The following is a 19,646-nucleotide window of genomic DNA, read 5'->3' on the forward strand; positions in this document are numbered from 1 at the left end:
CCAAAGGTGGTTCAAATGAGGTTCAACAGGGGAGCAGCACAAAACTCAAACAAAATCAGAAGCAAAAGCATAAAAGACTGGAAGCACTCGACTCAGGCAGGAGAGAAATAGAATCAATATTTCAGGTCAAGAATCCTTCATCAGAACGGAAGCAAAAAAGCAAATACGCATGTGTTTTAAGCTGCAAAAAAAAAAGGAGCAGTGGAAAGAAGAGAGAAGTATGTGACAGACCAGCTTTGCCAAAGTAATAATTACTTTTAAAAACACAGCAGCTGGAGACTTTAAATTTTAAAGTACGTTAATGATGCTACAGAACAACATCTGTGGAAAGAGTCAGGAACAAAAATATGTGTTACCTGAAATTGGTGAGTCCAACATTAATTTCTAAGTGTTTTAACATATTCATGCTGTTCCTTGAATTTAAGTTGGAGTTTTGTAAACCCAAGTGTAATCACCACAAGAGAATGGGGTTATCAAACCACACAATACTGCCCAAGTTACTTACACCATTGTGACTGAGTTCAAGGAAGTTTGCAGACCAGATTCATTTTGTCACCTAACACAACAAACATGGTCACAGGTGTAGTTGATCAATCAGTAGTTAGAATATTTGTGTACTTTGAGACAGCTCTCATAGCATTAATTTTGGGTGTCTAGGATCTCTGTCCCCAGAAGCTTTTAGACCATCTGTGTGAATTACTTTGTCCCAGCAAATGTATCTGAAAATCATCACATGAACATAATGTCAACTAGTAGCAAAACAGTATAAATAGTTGAGATTGTTAAGAATGGCAAGGAGAATCACAAAGACAGGGTGACAGAAAAGAGACCTAGCACTCATTCTTCAACCTTCAGTTTCTGCGACAGACAACTCACCCGTCAGCACTCATTGATATATTCTTTCAGTTTGTAAAGAGTGTGCCTGTGTTCAGAAATCCCTTGTAAATCACAAATCTTTTGGAAATCTTTCATAAATCAGAAATCCTCTGAGTTCTAAATTTGTGCGAAGAACCATTTGTCTAAATTTAAATGTGTAACATTAAAAGTAAATTAACTGTGTTTGTCAACGACATATCACCACTCAAGTAGTTGGTATTGGTAGATAGACCTTGCCACAGAGACCAGACAGGAAGTAAGTTAGTCTTTGCAGTGTAGTTTGATACAGTATACCTTCCCTATAGCGAGGGTACCTGTATCCAATAGGGCTTAAAATCTCCTTCCGAGTTTAGGGCTTTGCGGACTGCGAACCCAATTCCATCACAATGCCAAGGGAGAAGTCAAGATGCAAATGATGAGAAAGTGAGAACACAATTGAAACTAATAACAAGGGCAAAAGAAAGTTTGGTACTTCTGAAAATAGCAGCACCAGCACATGATGAAAAGTTTAAGAAGAACTTGAACAGGACAGAAGTACTATTTCTGCTGACCCGCTGGAGGGCTTCCAGCATTACCTGCAGGAGTTGTCAGAGGTTACAATACAATAATCTAGAGAAGAATTCTTTGGGGAAGCAGGTAACATCAAAGGAGGTATGGAAAATGAACTCAAAAACAAACACATTTTATTCAAAAGAAAAACAAATTCCTCTAAACTCTGAAAATTTCTGTGCAAGACCGATAAATATACCAAAAAATTGGTAAAATGGACAGAATTTGTCAAGTTCAAGGGGCTCTGTTTGGGTAATGTGAGCAATCATATCTCAAAAGGTGAGAAAGTTGCATCAGCAAAGACTGAGATGGAAGTGATAGATCTCTACAGCTCTTGTTCACCAGAGGATTTCCTGGGGCAGGTCGAGTGATAATGCTCCTCAAAGCAGTGTTGTGTAACCACAAGGTGTTTTATTACCGAGGCAGAGCCATGACCCCAAAACTCAAGTTACTAGAAGTGAAACAAGCTTTTGTCAAGAATGTCAAGGGAACTTGAATGTTTGCAAATCACACTAGCAAACTTCAAACTTTAAAAAAAAGATTGCTTTGTATCCATTCAAAAGAAAATTAAATGTCAAATGTAGGAAAATTTCATGCACATAGAAATTTCAGGCACTGAACAAATGTTTCAACAATCATGGTCATCGCCAACAAAGATTTTTATTTACATACAGCCTTTAACAACATTAGGGTATCTCGGTGTCGAACGTAGGAGATGAAGTACTTTTTTTAAAAAAAACAGCAATGGCACTACTGTAATGTAGGAAATGTGAAAACTAACCAGCCAACGGCAAGGTTACAAATGGTAGTTTTGACAATATTCTTACAATTTTATGAACATTAAGATTTGTAATGATTTCCTGGCATTCAACAGTTGTGGATTAAAAGCTGTTCAAAAGGGGTCAAACAAAGGCAAGCTTTTTTTTTAAGAACACACTCAAGGCAGGTAAAGTGGGCAACATGGTGGTGTAGTAGTCAGCCTGACACTATTGCAGCACCAGTTATAAGATCAGGGTTCAATTCTGGCCACTCTGTGTAAAGAGTTTGTACATTCTCCCCGTGACCACGTGGGTTTCTTCTGGGTGTCCCAGTTCCCTTCCACATTCCAAAGACACGCGGGTTGCGGGCATGCTGTGTTGGCACCAGAGGCATGGTAACACTCACGGTCTCCTCAGCGCAATCCTCGCTGATCTGATTTGACACAATGCGTTTCACTCTATGTTTCAATGTAAATGTGACAAATAAAGCTAATCTTTAAGTACATCTACGGTAACCTTTCTGCAAGCTACTGATGTTGCAACCACACAATCTTATACCACTTGCACCAGAATTATAAATTCATTCCCACTTTGGTTGAGATGTAGCGAGGTTCCAGATCACCTTCTGATTTCCAAGAGAGTCACCAACCATCAGCCATTTGCAGCTCAGTACGTCTCAGAATTCCTACTCTCATATTTCCACCCAACAAATCTGATGATTGGCTTGGCTGCCAGAACACAGGCTCGCCATCAAGTCTTGCAACAAAGCATTGAATGGGGTCATCACCAGAAAAAAATGCAAGTGTCGCTAAGTACTTTTCCTATTTGCTTTCATGATTTTATGTTCTTGATTAATATTGGGACAGCACAGTAGCGTAGTAGTTAGCACAACGCTTTACAGTACCAGCGACCCGGGTTCAATTCCCGCCGCTGTCTGTACATTTTCCTTGTGACTGCGTGGGTTTGCTCTGGGTACTCCCGTTTCTTCCCAGAGTCCAAAGACGTACCGGTTGGTAGGTTAATTGGTTACTGTAAACTGTCCCGTGCTTAGGATAGGGATAAACTGAGGGTTGTTGGGCAGTGCGGCTTGAAGGGCCAGAATGGCCTATTCTACACTGTACCTCGATAAATAAAGAATATAGAACCGTACAGGACGGGGACAGGCCCATGAGCCCACAAGGTCTGCACCGAACACGATGCTGAGTTAAACCAAGTCCACATGAACCACAACCCTCATTTCCTACCTACTGATCAGTCCCTCGAAGAGGCTCTTACAAGACACTTTGGTATCCGCTTCCACCATTAACCATCCCTGGTAACAAAACTCCAAGCACCTACCACTCTCTGCCCCACATCTTTAAACTTTACTCTCCTCACCTTACATGCACTATTTTGACATTTCTACTCTGTGTAAAAGATTTTGTCTGCCCTATCAATGCCTCTTGTAATCATTTAAACGTCCTTTCTGGTCTCCACTCAGCCTCCAACACTTCAAGGAAAAGCAACCCATTTGCCCAAACTCTCCTTAAAAGCTCATATCCTCTAATCTAGGCAGCATCCTATCCAAAATCTCCACACCTTCCCCACAGTGGGATGACTATAATTGCACACAATTCTCTTCAATTAGCATTGGTTTTTAAATGTACTTTTCACTAAACTCAATATTTTAAATAATTTTAATGTTAAAATTATTCATACATATATGAATTTTTTTTTTAAATATCCCCAACCATGGTTTACAAATTCTTTGGTAGTGGTCTGTTAAAGGTCATCACTGGGGAGGAGAGCAGAAAACCTGACCCCAGATACACCACACATGGCCAACTTGCCTGTTGAAGCCTGTTCTCCCTCACTACCCACCTTTAGGATGAGGAGATTAAGCTCATCTCATCCTCTGGGCTTGGTACAGGTGGGCAGGGAGAGAAGGTGGTGGACCGTGTCCAGGATAGTGCAGCCGAACACAGGAAGGAGATGCTAAACCATTATATTCTCCTGCTTTAGTCTTCACAAACCTCCAGATCCAGACATGACACAATTATTTCCTGAATTGATTTTACTGCTGTGATAACTCACCCTTTAATGCCATACTTAAAACATTGACTTCAATACCCTGCAAAGGGAAACAATGAAATTCCTTTTTACATGACTGCTTCATTTACTGAGTTAAGGCTAGAACTTCATTCTCAAAGCCAAAAAAAAATCAACTGGATCAAGTGCCTATACTCCAAACTGCAATCACTCAAGTAAAGCTAATATAGACCAGTTTCCTCTACTTTCCACTCTTGGTGACTGCACCAATTTCTTCCTCCACAATTGCTTTGTAAAACAGCAGAAGAAAACAAGGTGCAAGGCTAATCAGTGAATTAAGATGTTCAAAGTGTTCAAACATTTTGACCATGAGATTTAATCTATTTCATTTCAATCCACATGACGGTCACTGCAGGAAACTTTTTGAAATCCTGTTTTAGTATTGTTGCACTGTTTAGTCCTGCTACCTATTTACAGAGATACAGCACAGAATAGGCCCTTCTGGCCCTTGGAGCTGTGTCACTCAGCAAACCCCAATTTAATTCCAGCCTAATCTACAATGACCAATTAACCTACCCAGCTGTGTGCCTTTGGACTGTGGGAGGAAAGCACAGCACCCAGCAGAATCCCACGAGGTCACATGGAAAGCATACAAACTCCTTACAGGCAGGAGCAGAAATCGAACCTGGGGCGCTGATACTGTAAAGTGTTGTGCTAACCACTACGCTAACGTGCAGCCCTATCGTAGACAGATGTAGAATGGTCATCACAGGATGGATGAAAATAAGCATCAGGAACGAAGGCCAGGTCACCTTTTCCACTGGTGTTGGTGGTGGATTTGTTAAAATTGATATCAACATTCACATCGCACTCTTGCAACACTTTTACGCTATATCCTAGGATGACATAGTGCAGGCAGAAGTGGAACCATGTCCGCAGCATTGCACAGAAGCCACAAAGATGAGTTTAGTGACATGAACAGCATTCGTCACTGCACTGCAACTTTATACCATGTTTCCACAAGCAGAAATAAACAGCCTGGGATCTTCATGTTATGTTTCTATTTGTTTCAGGTAGGTGCCCACCCCACCAACAACATATTAAAAAGCTATACAACAGTTTCAAACCATTGTTCCAATAGTTTGCCTTCAAGGGAATGAAGAAATGGATCAGGTACATAAGAGAGTACTTTTGGTCAAAATTGAAGTCTACCTTTGCAGAAAATGCCCTCACATCACAATTCTGCATCAACACCTGACAAGAAAGGGCTTGATTGACGCTGGGTGCCTCAAGCAGGGAAATTTCAATTCCCTAGCACTCCGGCTAACGTTTCACACCCAAAGACAGCTAAAAATATTAGGACTTGTTTAATGTTCTGATTCTGCACGAGTAATATCAGGGATGAAGATCTTCATTTTGGACATCATTCCAATAATTTCTATGGCAATGTGCGCTGTGGTTTGGAGGATTTACTGTCCAAAAACAATAAAAGAAAGTTACAGGAACTTATTTGATAAGGTACGTTAAACTTCATCAGCAGATTCTTACACACTGCTGAGGTCAATGCTTGTTCCAGTAACATTAGCTTAATTATCTTAATGTTCACACCTAAATAATCTATTATTACAAATAAAAGCTGCATCTCTTTCAGTGATCATCCCCTGAAGATGGTAACTTATCCTGAAATTTAGCTTAATGGGACAGAACCAGGAAATCTCTGATCAAACTGTAGCTGTTCTGGAAGTGAATAAAAGAACAGTCCATAGGGACTAGGAATGTTCCCCGAGGCTGTGAAAGCTGAGAGATGTGATATGTGAAGAGTTCAGAAAGGCACAAGCCAAATAAAAAATATTTTTTAAAACTAAATTAAAATCATATTGCATGCCATTTTAGCATAAATAAAGAAAATAATTATAGGCTCCAAAGCACAAAGGCAGTCTTACAAAAATAACATTTCCTGGTTTGTTTAGCTCTAACCTGTTACCATTGAGACAAAATCTAGAATATTGCAATTAGGAATCTCTTTTGTTGAAGGTTACAAACTGCTGGTATCTCTTGTAACTGGGCGGAGAAACCGCCACACATTCCTCAGAGATAATTCAACACAAAGGTTTAGATGGGAGTGTTAGAAATGTGATGATAAATTCAAAGAACAATGTCTACACCCAACTGTAAATGCCTAGAGTATTTTATTCCCCATACCAGAGCCCACACTAGCCACACCTTCTTTGTCACATTTTCACTGTCCTTCTGACTTATACAAGCCACCAAGACATTGTGCAACCTTTTTTTTTGATGACTTTGTTGAACTACTGTCTATCGCATTGACTGTGGGTAGTCATTGTTGGTGATTTTAATATTCATGTTGAGAAACCCAAGGGCAGTAGTGCTAATGAACTGTTCAACATCCTATAGATTGTCACAGCACATGACAGGGCCCACACACAGCAAGGGTCACACCCCTGACCTTCTCATTTCCAAAGGTCTTTATACTTCAGGTTGTGGTAACCACTGTTGCTCTTTCTGATCATTTCTGTGTTTTCTTTTAGGTTAGTATGTCTCTATCCACTAGCACTCAAACAGGGGTAATCAACAAACAGCATGTCATGGAAAACACCATTATTCACATAAGCCTCTTTTCCCCACACCTGCCCTCTCTCCAGCCTCTGTCAATGATCTTGTAGACCATCTCAACTCTAAAGTTACACACATCATTGATATAATCCCCCTCCCCAAAAATGTAAAGGTAGTTTCTGGGAAGAAAAAAAGAACCATGGAGAAACACCTCGCTGGTTAAACTCCAAAAGAAGTGTTGAAAAGCTGAACACAAAATTCAGGTCCATTATATCTAGAAATAAACTTTTTGCATCTATAATTTAGAGTTGAGATGTGCAAGGCAGTCCTTCTCAGATACAAACACAAACAGCAAGAATACACATGCCTTATTTGCTACAGCTGGTAGGCTCACCCATCCTCCTATATCAGTAGGAACTGAACTTCTATCTACCAAGTCATGTAACAACCTTGCGTTCTTTTTAACTGACAAAATTCAGTAAACATGCTGTCAGTGTCTCTGCATCAGGTCAGAAGTCAATGCCATCCTTTCACTCACTCACAACTAATTTAGTTGTGATACAATTCAAACCTATTGACTGTGAAACTTTAAAAGAAATTGTGCTACACCTGAAGTCCTCCTCCTGTTCCCTTGACATTCCGCCTACAACCTTTTGTACAAATGTTTTTAATTGCATGGCATCAGACATTCTGAAAATAGTCCACACTTCTCTTCTATCAGGCTGCTTCCCAAAAGCCCTAAAAACTGCAGTTATTAAGCCTCTTTAAAAAAAACTAGATGCCTCAGTAATTAATAACTGCAAGCCTATATCAAACTTACCATGTTTAAGTAAAATCATTGAAAAGGTTGATTATCAGCAACTTATAAGCTTTTTGGCACTAAGCAACTGTATGGATGTTTTCTGGATTTCTGCAACACCATATCACTGAGACTGTTCTGGTTAAGGTTTTAAATGACATCGCTTAATCCATGATGATGATGATAAAATTTCAATTTTAGTTTTACTGGATCTCAGTGCAGCTTTTGACACAGTTGACCACGGCATATTACTGGACAGACTGGAAAACAGGGTGAGAATTTCCGGTAGAGTCCTACAGTGACTTAAAACGTATTTATTTACAGGAGAAGGACTATTCTGTATCGACTGGTAGCTACATATCTGACCGAACAAAAATGATATGCAGAGTGCCTCAACGGTCCATACTAGGGTCTCTTCTGTTTAACAAACATATTCTCCCTCCAGCGCAAATCATGCAACAAAATCTTATCTTAATTATGTGGATGACACTCAGATTTAAATAAGTGTCATCAAGTGACTATGGTCCCATACAATCACCAAAGAAACTATTGGACAAATCACTGATTGGATGAGCCAAAATTTCCTCCAGTGAAACAAAGAAAACTGAAATCAATTGTTTTTGGTGCCAAAAAAGAATGATTAAAAGACAGTAACACACACAAAATGCTGGTGGAACACAGCAGGCCAGGCAGCATCTACAGGAAGTACAGTCAACGTTTCGGGCCCAGACCCTTCGTCATGAAATTCAGTTAGTCGTGTCAAGGGTCTTGGCCCGAAACGACGCCTGTACTTCTTCCTATAGATGCTGCCTGATGCTACAGACCACAAACCAAGCCAGAAACCTCGGTGTTATGTTGGACTCTGACTTAAACAGCCACATTAAGACAATTACAAAGTCAGCCTACTACCATCTTAAAAATATAGTGAGAGTTAAAGGGCTTATGTCTCAGGAAGATCTAGAAAAACTTGTCCATGCATTTTTAGTAGGCTTGACTACTGTAATAGCAATTTCACAGGTCTCTGTAAAAAAAAATCCCTCAGACTGCTGCAGCTCATTCAGAACACTGCTGCTAGAGTCCTCACTGAAACCAGGAAAGTAGAATTCATCACTCCAGTTCTCAGATTGCTACAGTGGCTTCCTGCCCAGAGGACTGACTTTAAAATATTACCACTGGCTTATAAAGCACTGCATGTTCTAGGGCCAAAAAACATCTGATCTCTTGCTGCATTATGAACCTTCCCGAGCTCTCAGGTCATCTGAGGTGTGTCTGCTCACAGTCCCCAGGGTCAAAACTAAACATGAGGCCGCTTTTAGTTACTATGCTCCGCATATCTGGAATAACCTTCTAGATGATCTGCCCCAACTTTAAGCTCTTCTAAATTGAGGCTTAAAATTTTCTTTTTTTGCTGTAGCTTTTAATTAGAATCTCCGGCACTGTAACTTCTATTTATCATATCCAATTTTTGTGTGATTTTATTCTCTTGTATATAGGCTGAAATTTGATGTTAGATTTTTTACATCACTTTGAACTGCCTTGTGTTTAAAAAAGTGCTATACAAATAAACTTGCCTTATACGAGTGGGAAGAGAAAGATGCCACTATTCTTTACTAATCTTGTGAAATAAAATGAAAATGGTAAAAAAAATTTAAGAAAATCTACTACTTGATTTTACTTTCAAATGCCCCGAACACAAACTTACCAAACCAGCTATAGGTGTAGACAGGCGGTTGATCTTCTTATTGACACCAGGCTTTATTTTGTTAACCAGCCTGAAAAGGAAGAAGGAGATAGTTATACTAAATTATCGCACAGATGTAGTAAATAAAAGCAACACACAAAATGCTGAAGGAACTCGGCAGATCAGGCAGCATCTATGGACATCAATAAACAGTTCCCATTTCAGGCCAAGATCCTTCTTCAGGACTGAGAAGAGGGATGACACCTGAATAAAAATGTGGGGAATGGGAAGGAGGCTAGCTGGAAGGTGATAGGTGAAGCCAGGTGGGTGGGGAAAGGTCAAGGGCTGGAGAGGAAGGAATTTGATCGGAGAGGGGAGTGGACCATAGGAGAAAGGGAAGGAGGAGGGAACAAAGGGATAATAATAGGCCAGTCAGGAGAGGTAAAGGTCAGACTGGGGAACAGAGGAAGAGGGGGTGGAGGGGAATTTGTTTACCAGAAGGAGAAATCGATATTCATGCCATCAGGTTGGAGGCTACCTAGACGGAACATAAAGTATTGCTCCTCCACCCTGAGGGAGGCCTTATCTTGGCACAAGAGGCCATAGACCAACGTGTTGGCATGGGAATTGGAATTAAAATGTTGTTCAGAATTCAAATGTTTCATCAATGTTTAAAATCATAGGATATTTATTACATAGCAAGACACTTTTGTCCATTGTTTCTGTGCTCATTGACGTAACTCACCAACCTACTCTCACTTCCCAGCAGCGGATCTGAAGCCCTGTCAGCCAGGGGTATTCAGTGCACATGTTCATTTTCCTTCTTTCTAATGAGGTGCTGGACAGATAAAATTACTTGTATGGGATTGAAAGCAAATTTGATTCCAGGCAAAGAACTTCTGCTTGGAGATTTGATTTTGTCGGCTAAACCACCAAACATTCAGTGGTAACTTTATTAAGTACAGGAGTAGAACCTGATGTTATCCCCAACTGTTGTAGCCCATCCACTTTAAGGTTCAACATGTTGCGCATTCAGAGATGCTCTTCTGCACACCACTGTTGTAACACGTGGTTACTCAAGTTACAGTTGTCTTGTCATCTTGAAGCAGACTGGCTATTCTCCTCTGAACTCTCTCATTAACAAGGCATTTTTGCCCACAGAACTGCCAGTCACTGGACTTTTTTTTTTCGTATTTTTTGCACCATTCTCTGTAAAACTCTTGAGCAGGGGTTCCCAACCTGGGGTCCTCAGATCCTTCGGTTCATGGCAAGGGTCCATGGCATACAAAAACTTTGGGAACCCCTGGTCTAGAGATTATCGTGCACGAAAATCCCAGATGATCAGCAGTTTGAGATAATCAAACCACCCTGTCTGGCACCAAATTTTATTCCACAGTCAAAGTCGCCTGGATCACATTTCTTTCCCATTCTGATATTTGGTCTGAACAACAAACGAACCTCTTGTCCATGTCTGAATGCTTTTATGCATTGGCTTGTTGCCACGTGACGGGCTGATTAGATATTTGCATTAATGAGGTGTACCTAATGAAGTGGCATCTGATTATAGATCAGGGCATTGATAAGGAGGTGATTCCCCATTTGAGGTGAAGGTGAAATCCAGAGCAGGCTCACCTGAATTGAGCCCAACAGGCATCGACTGTTGGTAGCAGGGTGCTGTCAGGTGAGTTTATAATCTGAAAACCATTCGTGACCTGTGCTGGCCAGGCAGGGTATCCGAGTCAGGATTCAGTTGGTCTTATCCAACACATCCTCAGTTCTTAATCAACCATTGATATATAGTGTGCTGGTCATTGCCCACAGCAGCATGTCAGGTAAGAAAAACAAACAAGTAATGGGGTTCAGATGGGCCACGGTAGAGTCACAGTTGGAGTCAGGTTTGGATGAGATTTAAATTTTATACCAGAGCAGGTTTATTGCAGTTTCTGAATGGGGACTCAGGTTCCAACAACTTTGTTCTCACTGCAAGTCAATGTCTATGGAGGGACTTTGATATCACCTACAAAAGGAAATAAGGAATCAAAGAAAATCATCAAGGGTTAAAAAGATAGGCAAAGGTGAGAAGCATTAACACCACCACAGAAAAGGAGACTCCAGATGCTGGAATCTAGAGCAATAACCTGCTGGAGGAACTGAATGGGGTGAGCAGCATCTGTGGGATGGGTGGAAAGAACAGTCAGGACCTGATGCAGAGCTTCACCAAGACATAAACAATCCCTTTCCGTGACAGAGATATTGCTCGACCCATTCAATTTCTACCAACCCGTTTGTTATTACGGAAATGAAGCCAAATTATGCCAATGTATTAGGGTAAAAGGATGAAATGATGATTTGCTTAGGCCACCATAATGGAAAATATTTTCAGAGTGGAAGCATATGAAGCTTGTGGAGAAAGCATAGCAAAATCGAGGGCAGTGATAACCAGGCTACTATACAATACACTCAGTGGCCACTTTAATAGATATACTATGTTGTAATGGTTCCCAAGGTATACAGCTAGCAGACTTGTGGTGTGTTAGGAAGAACCTAATAAAGTGGCCACTGAGTGTAAGCAACATAGGACAGAAATGGTTCCAGAGGTGAACTCACTGTATTGCTTTACGAATATGGTGGGGGAGTTCAAGACTAGAGGACACAGACTCAGTATAGAGAGGTGTCCTTTTAGAACGGAGATAAGAATATTCCCCCCCGCCCAGTTAGAGAGTGGTGAATCTGTGGAACTTGTTGCCACAGGTAGCAGTGGAGGCCAAGTCATTAGGTATATTTAAGGCAGAGGTTGATAGATTCTTGCAACACACACAAAATGATGGAGGAACTCAGCAAGCCAGGCAGCATCTATGTGAAAGAGCACAGTTGACGTTTCTCAGCCTGAAGGGGCTCAGCCCAAAATGTCAACTGTGCTCTTTTCCATAGATGCTGCCTGGCCTGCCGAGTTCCTCCAGCACTTTGTGTGTTGCTTGGATTTCCAGCATCTGTAGATTTGCTTGTTAATGAGAGGAGAGGGAGGAGAAGATGGCAGCGCGCGCGGCCTCTCCGGTGAAATGGTGAAATGATATCATATTTGTTAAATAGGAGGCCGTGCACAATCCTTATTTGATGGAGATGGATGTGAAAAGCACGGAGGAACATCTGGAGAAACTTCTGAAATGCCCGGTTCACTGCCACTGCGCGATCGAGAATCTCCAGAGGGGAAGGTCCCAAATACTCGGCTTTGCCTGTTGCTGGCAGCCGGAACTGGGGTCGGAGCGCTCGGCAGAGATGGTGCTTGGTGTCGGAGGCTCGAAGTTTTCAGACGGACTGAGTTGGACTGTGATCGGGTACTTCCAGGACGCTGCATTGGCAAGTTTGCGGCCTGGAAGCTCATGGCAGGGACAGCTTTCTTCCTTCTACCGTCTGCGTGAGATGTTGGGACTTCGAGAGACTTTGAGACATTTTTTTTTTTTTTTTTTTTACCATGCCCATGGTCTGCTCTTCTATCAAATTACAGTATTGCTTTGCACTGTTGTAACTATATGTTATAATTATATGGTTTTTCCAGTCTTTGTCTGTCCTGTGTTTCTGTGATATCACACTGGAGGAACATTGTATCATTTCTTAATGCATGTATTACTAAATGACAATAAAAAAGGACTGCGTGTCCTCATAATCTAATCTAATGGTTGATAGATACTAGATTAGTCAAAGCATGAAGGGATTTGGGGAGAAGGTAGGAGATTGGGGCGGAGGGGGAAAAATGGATCAGCCATGATGGAGTGGAGTATACTTGGTGGGGCAAATGGTCTAATCCTACATCTTGTTCTATGGTCTTAATATCAGCATCTTTGCATTGGAATAATTTGACAGGACTTCTCAGCAATTACAGGCAAAATGTGCTACTGTGTCAGAAACAGATACAGTACAAAAAGTTGCAAACAGGCAAGGTTATGAAAACACGAGGAATTCTGCAGATGCTGGAAATTCAAGCAATACACATCAAAGTTGCTGGTAAATGCAGCAGGCCAGGCAGCATCTCTAGGAAGAGGTACAGTCAACGTTTCAGGCCGAGACCCTTCGTCAGGATGGGATATGAAACTTGTGGATTATCATTTGTATACACAGTAAACAATACATTGACAGGCAAAACTGAACAAAGGAAAGGGAGATCTAAAGAATTCAATGCCAATACCTTCACTTTTTAAAACAACGGTCACATTTTCTCTGCACAGCTATTAATGTTTTTCAAAGATCAACCCAATACTGAGGGCATCATCTCAGTTGAGTGAATATTATGAATGATTTTATGAAAATAATTTTGAATATAGTGAAGGAGATCCACAACCGGGAGTAGTAACACAGGAACATTTACAGATAGTTCTGTTCTGAGAACAAGCATTGAATACAGAATGAATAGCAAATCCGAAAATGTTTAAACAGCTGTGGATTTTTTTTAATTTTGTGATTCAAATACAGAGGATGAGAATCGAAGTGATCTATCTGATATACAACTCAGACATCAGATAAAACCCACATCCTACAGTGGAACTCAACTTAAAAACGTGGTGAATACTATTTTTTTTTAAAAATCAGGAAGACCACAGATGGTGAAAATCCAAAATAAAAACTGAAACAGTACGGGTAAGTCAGCATCTGTGGAAAGAGAAACCAAGTTAGCATTTCACTTTGGAGGCCTTTTAACACTACTTCTGTTGTGCTTAAGTTTAAAAATCAGAGGGGAAAATTTTTCATGGGACTTGAGTAACAGAGTGCTGGGTATGTGAAATAAGTTACCGGAGGAAGTGGTAGAGATGGGCACAACTATGTTTGAACAGGCACAAGGATAGGAAAAGTTTGGAGCAATGGGGGCCAGACACAGGCAAACAGGATCTGCTCAGGTATGCAAACTTGGATGGCATGGATGGGTTGAAGAGAACGACATGTTCCATGCGATATGACTAAAGTTGGTTACTTTATAGTAGATACAATTACAAGCAATTTCCATCCTCAAAGATGCAGGGAGGGAAAATTACAGCTGTACATTTCTTCACTGATGCAGTCATAAAGCATTTCAGCATCTTCCTGGCCCACAGCTTGCAATTTAAATAAAAGTTTAAAACCATATGTGTTTAACAGAAGAGGCTACCGTGTTAACCCACAAAATATGAAATCATAGAAGTAGTGGATAGCATCGCTGGTTAACCTTTGAGCAATATTGCCAAATATTTTCATTAAAATTGTTAGTATATTTATAACAAATTATTCTGGCTCATTATCAATGCAGCATTTTCTGCAACAGCCCCAAAATATGAATATTCACTTTAAAAGCCTACCTGACACTGATGATTTTCATATTAGGCTCCAGAATCCACTAGTGATTAATCAAGTTAAGGGAATGTGGGGAACAAGTGAAAAATTGAAAGTCTTGACAATTTTATTGTGTAAGTGGTAATATCCCTACTGTTAAGAACTAGACAGTCATGTGATTACAGCAGTGTTACCCAGCCTGGGGTCCATGCCATAAAAAGGTTGGGAACCCCTGGTTTAGAACAAAGGCTGATTTACTTTGATTCTTCCAGCAGAAACTAGTCCAATCCTACTGCCACAACAAAATCCAAAAGCAATAGGTCACTTAGAACCTAACAAAATGGCCAGTAGGTGGCAGTGTGATGTGTTGAGCATTGAACCCACACACCCATCTGCTATCTGTGGAGAATGCATGCTCTCTCCATGATTGGATGGGTTTCCTCCCATATCCCAAAGAAACACTTCTAGGACACTTGCCCTCTGTAAATTGTCTCTCACCTAGAATAATGGTAAAAGAAGAAACGCACATAGAAATGAAAGCTCTGGGAAAACAAAAAGGACTAGAATTGATGGGGTTGGTCTGCTGGGAAATTGCATGGAGTTTTTGAGCCGAGTGATCTTCATCTGTGTTGCAATAAGTATGCATTCTTGCAGTGATTAATAATTTTGCAAATCCTTTTGCTACATCTGAAGTCATGAAATGTTCTTCTCGTGCATAAACCTTCCTAAATTCTCTTCATTACATACATACCAACATTTTGCCTCTGACCTTTTAATAAGGTTTAAATCTTGCGTAATTCTTCTCCTTCCCTCTAGACTATTTTTTCAATAACTATCCAAAAGCCAAATCTTTAAAGCAGGAGATCCTGAAGGGTCTTAACAATGGTCGATGTGAAAAGAATATTTCATCCTGTGTGAGAATCTGGAACCAAGAGTCACTGCTTAAAAAAGGGGCCATCCTTTACTCAAATCAACCTGAAACAGGGCAGTTTGAGTTTCTCAGAAACTGCTGATCGCCCTGGATTTTCATCCACAATAGTCTTTTTTAAAAAAACATCCAGCAAGCAGTTCTGTGAATGAGTGAGGTCAGAGGAGAATGGCTAGACTGGTTCAAGCCAACATGCCACGTGATTATTTGAGTTACTGTTGACTACAGCAGACATCCCACCTCTCCCGAAAGTTCTGGGAGTCTTCCGCATATTAATAGTGGCTCCCTGATGCCTGCAGATTATATGCAATATCACGGAAATCAATTTTTTTTGAGATAGACAGAGACAGAGACAGAGAGAACGCACGCCATGGCAGTGTTCCGAAAAAAGAAAATATAAAACGTACGTCACCCCAGACTACACTAAAGTGTACCCCTGCCTAATAGGGGTCAAAAATAATGACAGTGTTGCTCGCTGCACTGTTTGCAACAGTGACTTTTCTATTGCCCATGGTGGGTTAAGACTGTAAAAGACATGTTGAGTTAAGTTTAACAGGTGTCATTCGTTCATTAGCATAGCTAACGTTATTTAAACTAGCTGGCTAGCTGCTAAGGAGCTACTCTATTGCAGACATCCCTCCCCTGGAAGTTCCAGGAGTCTCCCGCAAACTGATGGTGCTACCTCCCTGAAATGAGTTTTTGCAGGGTGGGATGTCTGCAACAGTGGTAAGCAGAATGGCATCTCTGAATGCACAACGTGTTAAACGCTGAAGCAGATGGTCAGCGGAAGACTATGAACATACACTCAGTGATCACATTGTCAGGTACAGGTGGGACCTAATAAATTGGCCTCTGAGTGTACGTACCCCAAACTGCCCTAAAATAGAATGGAGTGCTGTGGAGGTCAAATCTGGGTTGAAAGAAAACGAGCCATGGCTGAATGCAGAGCAGACCCAACAGGCCAGGTGGCCTAATTCAGCTCCTATGTCTTATGGAGTATCTTATGAAAATAGCAACCATGTTATAATGACTTCCAAGGTATACAGTTAGCAGAGTGTTGGTGCATAAAATTATGCAACACAAAAACAAGCCCTTCAGCCCAACTCATCCATGCTAAGGTGCTATCCTGAGCTAGTCTCATTTGCTTGGAATTGGACTACATCCCTCTAAACCTTTCCGATCTATGATCCCATACAAATCTGTTTTGACTTCAGTGGAATTAATGCATTTTCAACACAATCCAGTGGTCTCACAACCACCATCTGAAGTAACAAAACTACCAATCTAAACTTCTCAGCAGCTCTAGTAGGATTTGAACTCTTAACTCTCAATCAGTGGACCGGACCTCTGCTTACCAAGTCAGTAACAAACATGAGAATAATTCCATAATGGTTAATAAATCAGAAGGAAATGCAAATCAATTGCAAACATGATGCTCACAGTTTGTTTTCCCCATGGATCAAGTGAGTGTATTGGTAAAAGTACACACTAACCCCATCTGAAGCAATCTTCAGGGTCAGATATGGTGGATTAAATAATCCTTCCAGAAATCCAAAATTTAAAGAAAACAACTTTCACTTTACCACCAAGTCAATGAATGAATAGCAAAGGAGTTAATTTTCTCCTCTCGATTTTAATCCTTGAATACACCAACAGAAGCCATGGGAAGAGTTCACTAAAGTATCTGATCAAGCAACCACACTTTGAACAAAGGTGGATATAGTGAACAGTCTCAACTGCAGAAGGTATCACAATCAAACTTAATTGCTCTCTTATTCAAGATTAGTTGGTAAAGCAGGGACACAGTAGCAGCTTAACTCAGACCAATTTCTCTGCTACTTAAATTCATAAACCACAGTTTGAACACATATCTGATGTTATGTGTCAGCTGTCTACATGATCTGCAGGCCAGTATACAAGCAAACCAGGGCAGCACGATAGAGAGAGGAAACTATTTCCTGTGCAGCAGGCTCTCCCTCTAATCCAAAGGTACAGCAAAGACTGATGCAGTTTGATACCAGCAGTGTCGCAGGAGTCGCCAGTCATCATTGAACTCAGTGTAGGGCTACCTTAGGGACTCCAGCTGCAGATTTTTCCTTCGGGTTTACTCCTGAAGCCTCCCCTACGGCTGGGTATAGTCACAAGGCGGCAGAGGTCTGAGATCAAGAGCTTCCCACAGATCACCAGGATCTTAAAGGTGTTTTTGTAAGTAGTGGTTCAGAAAGATGTTAGATTTCTCTAATAAATGTAGTTTTGAAAGTTTTAACATTTGTTGTATCACCTTTAAAGTGCTCAGCTTCCTGCAAAACCTCACCATTCTGGCCAGTAATGGCATAAGGATGATACTTATTGTCTTGGAAGGAGTTACCTGTATCCGAGCAAAATCCTTCAACAAATTTGTATTATTCTCCAATGTAAGAATTTGAACATACGAAATAAACCACCACACATAGGAATATACAGCACACAAAGATCCAGATATAGCTGTCACTTATATAGCACTTAGTCTACAGTCAAGATCCATCTCCAGATCTTTCTCTCCAATAACACTGGATCCTTCCACTGCACCAAGCCTCCAATGCTACCTGTTAAACAGATCATTGTATTTGATTCCTGCACCTTTGCCATAAAACTCCCTTCCCAGTTTGTCTTTGCCCCAGGTTTCCACTTCTTCTCTGTGGCTTAGACCAGTAAAGTGAGGCCCACTGCTAGCTGACAGAACAATGCAGATATGGTGAGGAGACTGAACACAGTTCGCAAACAGATTTATCAGTGGAGCAAAAACCTCAATAACTCGAGCATTTATGAGCCCTGCCTCTTCTATTTTTCCAGATCAAGGGTTCCCAACCTTTTCTATGACATGAACATTAACCATTAACCTAGGGGTCCATGAAGCCCTGTTCTAGATAACCAGGAGGTTTAGAAGATATAAATGTACAATCAATGCTGCAAAAACAATTTAGATATTAATAGGAATGATTACTTTTATTCCATTTACTCCTCTCTATTTTTACTTCCAATACACCTTGCACAAATGGCTAACTTTTATACACTAACATTAAATGAATTATCAAAAAAAACTGCGGATGCTGGAAATCGAAACAGAAAATGCTGGAAAAACTCAAGTCAGGCAGCACCTGTGCAAAGAGAAACAGAATTAATGTTTTGTGTCAAATTTCAGAATATTCTATGCATAACAATGGAAAGTAAATTCCCAGAAGGCTTCCAATAAGATCACCAGCTGTTTTCCCTTGTCAACATTTAGTCACATTATGATCTAAGTGGGTGAGTTAATGCAAACTGGGGTGGACTAGGGTACAAAGGTTTGTGTATATTCACAGATAGATTGATCCTTGAAAGGCAGAGTCTTCTTTTGTAAAGGAGACATTTTATTTACAGTTGCTCCTGCTTGCATTGTAATAGAAATACTACAGGAAGAAACAAGGATCAATTCGTTGCTCAGCCACATAACACCAGGCAATGCTGTGGAAGCAAAGTAGACAGCACCACTGATGCTATTATGGGTTATTGAACAGGTTCCTTACTAAATCCAAATAATTAAATAAAATAATCAATTAAATAGCTTGATTTTAACTGACATGTGCTGTTGTGTTTTACTATTTATTGTTATGTTTATTATTTAGTGTTGCGTTTGTTATGTTATGACTGCACTGCTCCTGGGAAACGCTGTCTCATTCTACCCTGCAGAGCTGATGTATGGTTAGAATGACAATAAAGTTTTTTGAATCTTGAATCTTTGAAAACAAAGTAAAAAATAAACACAGTAATGTTGATAATAAGACTATGGATTGCCATAAAAGACCATCTAATTGACTAATGTCCTTAAGAGACTGAAATCTACCTTGCCCAACTTGTAGATGATTTCAAACTCATGATTGTGGCTGTCTGTTCCAGTATTTACATATATTCAGGATTAGGATGTACATTTGGATATTAGAGCTAGATACCCAGGACTAACTACACCAAATAAACAAATAAATAAGATTTCCCTGCAAGTACCAGAAGCATTAGACTTGATCCCATATCGGTTACTGGTCTTTCCCATTTTTGTCTACACAATCTAGGATAAATATTAGCACATGAGGGTGTACTGTATTACATTGGTCATGGCCACAATCAATATCAAGTTCAATT

The 19,646-nt window shown here is 40.5% G+C and overlaps 1 protein-coding gene across 9 annotated transcripts in view; it reads right to left on the reverse strand.

Annotated features, from left to right (window-relative positions):
• Window positions 1-19,646, reverse strand: part of LOC140198002 (LIM domain only protein 7-like) — a 229,220-nt gene that overhangs the window by 148,233 nt on the left and 61,341 nt on the right. For all 9 annotated transcript variants that reach the window (XM_072258777.1, XM_072258775.1, XM_072258780.1 and 6 more), the window contains exon 4: window positions 9,287-9,356. In XM_072258777.1, coding sequence (XP_072114878.1) covers window positions 9,287-9,356 — 70 coding nt within the window. The remainder of the gene's footprint in view (window positions 1-9,286; window positions 9,357-19,646) is intronic.

Source organism: Mobula birostris, chromosome 5, assembly GCF_030028105.1.
Source record: "Mobula birostris isolate sMobBir1 chromosome 5, sMobBir1.hap1, whole genome shotgun sequence".
In the NCBI taxonomy this organism is placed as follows: domain Eukaryota; kingdom Metazoa; phylum Chordata; class Chondrichthyes; order Myliobatiformes; family Myliobatidae; genus Mobula; species Mobula birostris.